General features: G+C 43.7%; 1 protein-coding gene across 4 annotated transcripts in view; it reads left to right on the top strand.

Annotated features, from left to right (window-relative positions):
- The first annotated feature begins 1,264 nt into the window (after positions 1-1,264).
- The window catches only part of MYLIP (myosin regulatory light chain interacting protein), a 30,004-nt gene continuing 22,578 nt past the window's right edge, over positions 1,265-8,690 (top strand). For all 4 annotated transcript variants that reach the window (XR_009009578.1, XR_009009579.1, XM_057555418.1 and 1 more), the window contains exons 1-2: positions 1,265-1,552; positions 2,658-2,848. Coding sequence is in view for 2 of the 4 variants with exons in the window: in XM_057555418.1 (XP_057411401.1) it covers positions 1,466-1,552; positions 2,658-2,848 (278 nt within the window). In the remaining 2 variants the exon portion in view is untranslated. The remainder of the gene's footprint in view (positions 1,553-2,657; positions 2,849-8,690) is intronic.

Raw genomic sequence — 8,690 nt, 5'->3', positions numbered from 1 at the left:
CTTCTGCTCTGATATCCTTCTTACTTCTTCAGAAATGAAGGCCACCAGGACAGAGATAATTGGAACTTCGGGAAAGGGATAAGGACAGAAGTCATAGGCAGGCAGTGACAGAGCTGACGTTATAGGTTTCCTTATATATATCGTGTACCGGGTCATTCAAGTGCTTTTATGACCATTATCTCTGCTGCTCTTCACAGCAATGCTGGGGAACGGCGGGGCAGAGATTGTGGTCTCCATCTGACTGCTGAAACACTGAGCTGCAGAGAGATGAAGTCAGTTTTCAACGGTCCAAAGCTGAAACCCACATCTCTGGCTTCTCCTATAAAGAAACCAGAGGTAGGCTGAGTAACGCGTTGACTAAGAGAAACAAGTGGTAAATGAGGGAAGACTTGTAGACCTTCAATTATTAATACCTTCTATTGAGATTCCGAGATAAGTCCGATACTCTGAGGGTGGGGATAACACCTGGTTGCCTGAGAGAAGGGACTGGCATTGGAGCAGGTGCTCCATTAATGTTTAATGACAAATGAGCTAAGACGTGAGATAGGATGGACAACCTGAGAGAGGGCCTTAGTGCCCGTACGGTGTTTTGATTCAGCACAACGGGTAAATAGAAGCCTTTGGAGAGGTTTCATAGAGAAAGCACTAGATCAAGCTCCCTGGCTTATTGAACGACAGCAAAAACTTTTATACTCATATTTTGTTTTCTCAATGACGAGGTCTAAAATAAAGAACAAAAATTCCGCCTTCCTACAGCCCACTGAGGCAAACCCCAGGGAAATCATTTTCTTTTCAGGCTTCGGGGTTGCTCCCTTTGCTATCTGCTTTCACCACGACGACCACCACCCCGCCCTCCAAACGCGCTATTGGAGCGACCCAAGGCTTCTGAAGAACAGCGGTAGCTTGGAGGCGTTTAACCACTGTAAATTCAAGCCCGACAGAAAGGCGACCCCACGTGGGAGCCCCGAGCGGTCGCTGGCTCGGAGCAGCGTCTCCCAGCGAGCAGAGGTAGCAAGCGCGTCCGAGGCCTCCCTCCTTGCGCAGCGCTCAGCTCCCGCAAGCTACCACCTCCCCGGCGGCCGGGGGAACTCAGCCGGCTCTGGGAGGTCGGGCGGCGGCCGAGCGGCCGCTGCTATTGGCTGGTCGGGCGGCGGCGGAGGGGCGGGGCCTCCGTGATTGGCGGGGGCCCCAGCCGAAGGGGGCGGGGCCGCTATATCAGAGAAGTCCCCGCTGCGGCGCAGGCAGTCGGGTTGCTGGAGTGCGGTGCCGCCGCGGGAGCCGGAGAGCCAGCTGGCGGGCGGGCTGGAGAGGGGGTGGCGGGGAGGGCGAGGCGGCTGCGGGGCGCAGGGCAGTGGTCTGCAGGGCTTCAGCCTCCCGAGGGCCAGCCTCGCCGAGCCCGGAGCTGGGTCTGAACCCCGCGCACACCAAAGACGAGGCGGCTGTGGCGGCAGCGGCGGCCCCAGCCATGCTGTGCTATGTGACGAGGCCGGACGCGGTGCTGATGGAGGTGGAGGTGGAGGCGAAAGCCAACGGCGAGGACTGCCTCAACCAGGTGAGGACCAGGGGCCAGGCGCGGGGTCCAGGCCGGTTCCCCGAGGCCGAGGGGCCTCGCTGTGGCGCCGGGACGCGCCGCTTGCCGGGGGCCGGAGGCGCAGCGGCGGCGGCGGGGTTAGTGCGCCCCAGGCGCCCGGCCTGCGCCCCCTCCTCCACGAGGCCGTGGGGCGCGCGGCCCCTTCGTGGCGCGCCGGGGGCGCGTGGTGGGGTGGGGGTGGAGGGCGCGGGGGACGCGCTGCGGGCCTGCCCCCCTGCCCTCCAGCCCGGGACTTTCCCGGAAGCAGGCGGCCCAGCACACCTGCCTCAGGTGTGTGAATGATGCCTCCTGTCGGGTCCCCGCGGGGCCTGGCAGCGCCACCTGCGTCCCGGGATGAGGTGGCTGGAGGCGGTCGCAGGTCCCTCGGGTTGCTCGGCAGACAAGCAGTGCCCTTACCTCTTGATGCTTCTCAAATGGAGAAGCATTTCCTATGCACCTCCTTGCATCTCCCGATTCGCGGGGGACGAGAGGACGGTAGGTTTGGGTCATGGACTCCTCGGTTGTCTTTAAGCACGCGTTTCCTTAGGAGTGAGGAGGAACGGTTCCAAACAGTGCATAGTGGTGTGACAGAAAATTTGATCTCAAGTGAAACGCTGTGCCCTCCAACCCCCTCGACCTGAGATGTTTGGAAAACCTCCTGCAAAGCTTAGCTGACACTTGTGGCGTGTTTCCTCAGTGTGTTTGCTTTTTTGGAGTCCAGATGGTTAAAATTGTCCAGATCATAAGCTGCCAAATCAGCTGTGCAGATTGTGCTAGTGGAGGGAATTCCAGTGATTGGAATAAGAAGGAAAATACCCCGTGGATTCCCGTCCTCAGCCTTTCTGGAAGGCTACATTTTGAGAACTCCTTTTGTGCCTCTATACTACATCTAGTGGTTTCGCATCACTGGAGCCTTAGAACTCTGTTGTTTTAGCTGACAACAGGAATTGTAACACCGTTGTTGAGCTTTGTTTTTTTTAAAAAAAAAAAACAATAGGCAGGAATCTTAGACTCAGATGGAGTGTTTGGGTTTGCCTTGACCACATGGACCACTTGCTCATCCACGCTGCATTCATTTTTGTTTTAGGTGTGCAGGCGATTGGGAATTATAGAAGTTGATTATTTTGGACTGCAGTTTACGGGTAGCAAAGGTGAAAGTTTATGGCTAAATCTGAGAAATCGGATCTCCCAGCAGATGGATGGGCTGGCCCCTTACCGGCTTAAACTGAGAGTCAAGTTCTTCGTGGAGCCTCATCTCATCTTACAGGAGCAGACTAGGTAAAGTGACGCTAAAATAAACCAATGTCAAATAGACCTTTGATTCCATTTAGGAAGGGCCACTGTCCCTTCCCAGAGATGTTCACAGGCAAGTTTGTTTTGATACAGAGTGAGTTGGTTATAACTTCGAAGTTTTCCATAGCACAGTTCTTTTGTTGAGGTGAAAAGAGAGCTGCATAGTTGGCCTGGGGTACATTTTCCAACTCTTCTGGTGTTTTTCTTATTTTTATAGACAATGGGAGAGCAAGGTTGAATTCTTACAAACACTTGAGATCAGTGCCACAACGCAAAAAAATTAAAAAAGAATTTAAAAAAGAAAGAAAGAAAGAAAAAAAGACCTAACTGACTTCCTGATAGCGGCATCTACTGCCCGATAGTAACCTCTGTCTCAGCAGTGTTACTACAGGTCATTGCAGTCTGCTCTAACAGAAAGCAGGAAACAGTTCCTCTTGGGTTACTTAAACTTGGTCAACTTCTTCAGCCTAGTGTCAAGTTACAGTGTGTAGCAAAGAGCTCTGTCCGAATTTTAAAAGTTTTTCAGTTTCTTGAAAACTTAGTCAGAAAAGTCTTTTAAGGCCAGCAGTAATCCATCGCTACCCCACAGATAGGTTATACATGATTGTTGAGTTCAGATTGTTAAATTTCTCTCTTCTAGAAAACCACCAGTAGTGGTAGACAATTGGAGCATGTGGTTTCCTTTTTCAAACAGAGGATGGATTCTCCCCTGGACTGGCTGTAATACTTTTCTCAAGGATGAGCCAGGCTAGGAAACTGGTGTTTAATATTTACTGCTGAAATGCAGGAGACGTAAATCTTAGAGTGGCATGTAAAAAAAAAAAGAAAAAGGAAAATGACTACTTTTAAACACGGTAAACTTTGGATCTTAGTTCTAATGTTTTTCATAATCCTTTGGATTGGAAATTTGCCATGCACATAAAAAATGTGAGTGTGAGAATTATGAGAAATGATGAGTGAGCCATATCCTTTAAGAGTTTTTTAACATGTCATTTTTTTGGTTGTTTACCAAAGGACGTATAGACACATATTTTGAAATACTATTTATTTGAATTTGAAATCTCTCCTTTGCCTTTTTATGGGGCTTTAAATGGTGAGAGAAGTGTTCAATTGTGTATCTGAGGGAAGCTAGTATATTGAATTCTTAGTGCTTCTGAAAATGTGTTGCAAAGTATTCAAGTGATTCCATGTTTAAGGATGTTTTAGCTGTCTATATGAATCAGGATAGGTTGGGTTTTTTATTTTTTTTAACTTAAAGAGGATTTGTGAATGCTTCCACTTTGCACTTCAGTGTGATAACTTGCAGTTGAGTAAAAGAAAATAGTACATATATATATAAAACACAACATCTTGGAATTTTCATTGTGTAGCTTTATCATTATTTTGCAATTATTTCAGGGCCTCCAGATTCAAATCTATTTTGATGACACGGATTTATTTTTTAAATCTGCAGAAGTTTGGAGGACCAAATACATCATTTAAACAATGACTAGGGGACTCCTCTGGCGGTCCAGTGGTTAAGACTTCGCCTTCCAATGCAGGGGGTGTGGGTTTGATCCCTGGTCGGGGAGCTAAGATCCCACATGCCTCGCGGCCAAAAAACCAAAACATAAAACAGAAGCAATATTGTAAAAACTTCAATAAAGACTTTTAAAAAATGGTCCATATCAAAAAAATCTTTAAAAAAACCCAATGGCTGCGGTCATAATATAATATGTACATCTGTATTATAAATGCTTACAGATTTTACAGTTTGCTACTAGTCTTTACCTGTGCTTTCTTGTAATAGAGTTAATAACTATTATCAACTCCATTCTATTCATGCAAGAAATAGAGACATTTTATGAATTAGAATTGGAATTAAATTTCCTACTTTATTGACTCAATTGACTTTGACTCGAGATTCATGTCTAATAGCACTCAAAGATTGCACATACCTAGTTAGACTAGGTAATTTTAATTGATTTTCATTCCTTTTGAAATCATACTGAAAAATTCATGTGATTTTGACTTTTAAAATATTGGTGTATTTTACTTGTTTTTGTGGGGTTGTCTGAAATAAATACAGAATTTTAAGAAAATGCCACCTAAAGTTTATATAGCATTCTGCTTTAATAACTAGATAAAGTGAGTTGTAATTAGCATTGTAGTAGTTGTGCTGATCCTAATTAGCATTGTGTTTATGTGCATGATACTACAGAACAGAAATACTTATTTTCCCTAATATTATGTTATCAAGATAAAGCTGGTTGATAAACATTTTTGATATTTAATCATTTGTTATAAAATATTTATAGACAATGCCATGAAAATAAAATAGATCTGTTTACATAATGAGTAAGCTCAGCTTTGCCAGTCCAGTTATGAGAGGTGATATTTTACCATCTCTTGGTCAAGTCATGAGGTCAAGTCATAAGTCATTTCCATTTAATATACAGAAAGTGTCTGGACAGTTTATTAAATGGTGCTGAAATATCCTAGCCAAGTTGTCTCTGTGGACAATTAAAGCTCACAGTAGAGCTGGCCTGACTGGGGGCAGTTAATATATTAGTTTGCATCAGATTAGGGAAGCTGCTGTGAGAATGACAGGCAGGAAGGCCCCTCTGTAAGAGGAGAGTTCTAGGGGCAAGGCAGAAGCCCCTGCGTTCTAGGTCCAGCTCAGCAGTCTACCACCAGCATGTACAGCCTTCCAAGACTTGAGCCCAACTGAAAACCCTGAAAGAGATTCTTTAAAATCCCTTCTAGCAGTAGATTTTTTTTTTCTTGGCTTCTGCTTCCTCTCCATATTATTTTCCTAATGCTTTTTCTAAATACATTTCTCTGAAGAGAGAAAAAATATATCCAATGTCTGCTTAGATTGGTAGATAGAGTTAGTCTGACCTCTGATGTGGCCTAATTTTAGATTTGATTCTTTACCTGGATTATTGTGTTTGCTCTGGAATGGGGGATTCTGGAAAGTAACCAGAGAGTTTTGTTTAGACTCAGCTGGCACCTTTCAGAGATTGGCGACAGCAGGTGTTTTCAGCAGATGTTTGCCATGCTATGGATTAAAACGAAAAGTGAAATTAATATATTCCGGAAGTAGATCTGAAATCATAATCATCTTTGAAATTATTACCTTTCAAAGGCTTTCGGTTATTCACAGCCATTCAGACCAGATTTTGTCAACATTTTCAAAACCAGAGATTAGAGAATTATATGCTTCATCTTCAGGGATGGTAATTATACCATCCATTCTCAATAAAATCTTTCTGTTTCTCCTGACTGCCACATTTTAGCAGAGCTCTGTGTTCTTTGCTAGAGGCACCCTGCTTGGTTAAGACTCACCAACACCTGAATCCTCTATCCCAGAAACCAATCCCAATACAGGGGCTCCGTGAGTGCTGAACTACATGTTCACGGAAATGCTATAATCCTGAACGTTGCATCTCATTAGGATCTTAAAAGTTGCGAGCAGTGATGCGTTTGACTTCAGACCCCAGTTCACTCACCAGTTCACTCATCACTCCCCGGGGAAGCCTTCTCCAGGCGTGCTCAGGAGACTAAACTCTCCCAAGACATCGTGTAGCTTTCCTTTATAGCATTTAATGAGTGTGTAACACTCCATTTACTTATGTGACAATTTGCTTATTGTCAGCCGCTCTAATAATCTAAATTCCATTAAGCAAGGAGCTGATCAACCTTGTATACCCAGAATCTAGCAAGTGCTTGGTGTGTAAATATTTGTTGAATCAATGAATTAAGAACTTGGAAATAAAAAAAAAAATGGGGTTAACTGATACTGTGATAATATAAATTTTCTTATAGGTATTGAAATGTTTGCCAGCTTGCTTCTATAACCTGAAAAGTTTGAGAATGTCTAAAAGAAATCTCACCACTAAACAATGTTTTGTAGTGATTTTTCTCAGTTAAGAATTTGCTCAGTGCTTGGCATTCTTTTGTTTGCTTGCTTCCTTCCTTCGCCCCCTCTACCTCATTCCAAGCCGTTTGTTCATTGTGGTTGTTCTTATCTCGAGTGAACTACCACGCTCCTGGACCTTTTATGAAGTTCAGATAGTTTTCAAGCCGCAGGCTCACTTTATCTAATTTCAACCAATTTGTAGGTCCTGGCTACTTACTAAACTCAATTTTTTCCTGTCTCTCAACAAATATTACTTAGACAAGTGAAAATCGAAGGAAGATGGCATCACTGAAACCCACAAAGCAAATGCCACATGCAAACTATAGGCAGGTGGAGGTGACAATCTCAAATCAGTACACAGCTGAATCACATTGACCCTAGCCAGTGCCTGTAATCACATTCAAAGTCTTATAAAACATCACGCAATGAGAAGCCCACGCATCGCAGTGAAGAGTAGCCCCCTCTCACCGCAACTAGAGAAAAGCCGGTGCGCAGCAACGAAGACCCAACGCAGCCAAAAATAAAATAAATAAATTTAAAACAAAAAACATTGTCACGATGGTAAAGGTTGATTACAGAATTTACCTTTGTGTGATTCAGGATGGATAAATTCCATAGGATGCATTGCAGGAGTATTATGTTCTTCATATCAACTACATGCCTAAGAGTGGGATGACACATTCTCTCTTTTTTTTTTTTGGTATGCCCAAATACAACATAGGCCCCAGGAAAGTAAAAAATGGTAAAGACAGACGTGTATATTATTTCCAAAGAAAGTATTAATTACATTTCTGAATTCTTATTTATCTTTTAAGTTTTTTTTCTGTTCAGAGTACGGGATGTTTGTGGTGTTATATATGGTTACTTTAGCCACAGACCGCCCACCTGGGCCCCTTCAGTCTCTTTTTGAATTTCTGATACTTATATATGTGTATGAAATATCAGAGAACATTGAGAAATTGATTTTTATGTAACCAAAATGAACTGTGCATTTTGAATGTCATTATAAATAAAATTTAAATATTTAGATGGCACAAAGGGCAGATTCAGGGTGACCAGTGGGGTCAGGTTCCAGGTTTATTTATTCTCTGAGTCGTGTACCCCTAAAGCCCGATCCCAGACCTCTTCTGGACCTGATAGCCCTCCACACTAATCTAAATTGTTGAGAAAGAGATTGTAGTTAATGCTCTTAAACTACAAGATTGCCCGGACTGTTGTTTGCCTAGGGACAGCTATCTACTGCGAGTAATCGTATTTTTTAGAAGTCCAGATTTTATGCTTCGAAGTGTTTTTCTGCTGTGAGTTGTAACCACTTTTGAAATTAGGAATTTCCCTCACCTGTACCCTCCTTATCTTTTAACTGCTTTGGAGCCTGAGGAGAAAGCAAATTTATCAGTGATTCCCATTTTGCATTTTGGGCTTTGAGAAGGATTTCCTTACACCTGAGTAGAGACCTGACTTGGTAATTATTGGCTGTGACAGGTTTCTCAACTGTAAGCCTTCCATGAAGTGCGGTAGATGTGATGGTTCATTTTAGGTGTGGCTCTTCATTTGAATTCTGAACCTTGACCCTAGGGATTTTTACTGGTGTTATTTTCTCAACCTCTTACTATGAAAAATTTCAAATGTACGGATAAGTTGAAAATTTTTACAGTGACCACCCAATACCTAGATTCTACTATTAACAGTTTAATATACTTGCTTTATCACATATTTATCCATTCATTGATCCCTCTATCCATCCATCAGTCTATTTTTTTTTTTTTTTTTTAATTTATTTTTGGCTGTGTTGGGTCTTCGTTCGAGGGCTTTCTCTAGTTGCGGCAAGCGGGGGCCACTCTTCATCGCGGTGCGCAGGCCTCTCACTGTCGCGGCCTCTCTTGTTGCGGAGCACAGGCTCCAGACGTGCAGGCTCAGTAATTGTGG

The sequence above is a fragment of the Balaenoptera acutorostrata genome, chromosome 10, assembly GCF_949987535.1.
Source record: "Balaenoptera acutorostrata chromosome 10, mBalAcu1.1, whole genome shotgun sequence".
In the NCBI taxonomy this organism is placed as follows: domain Eukaryota; kingdom Metazoa; phylum Chordata; class Mammalia; order Artiodactyla; family Balaenopteridae; genus Balaenoptera; species Balaenoptera acutorostrata.
The sequence above is the reverse complement of the archived record's forward strand: the minus strand, read 5'-3'. Positions and strand labels throughout refer to the sequence as shown.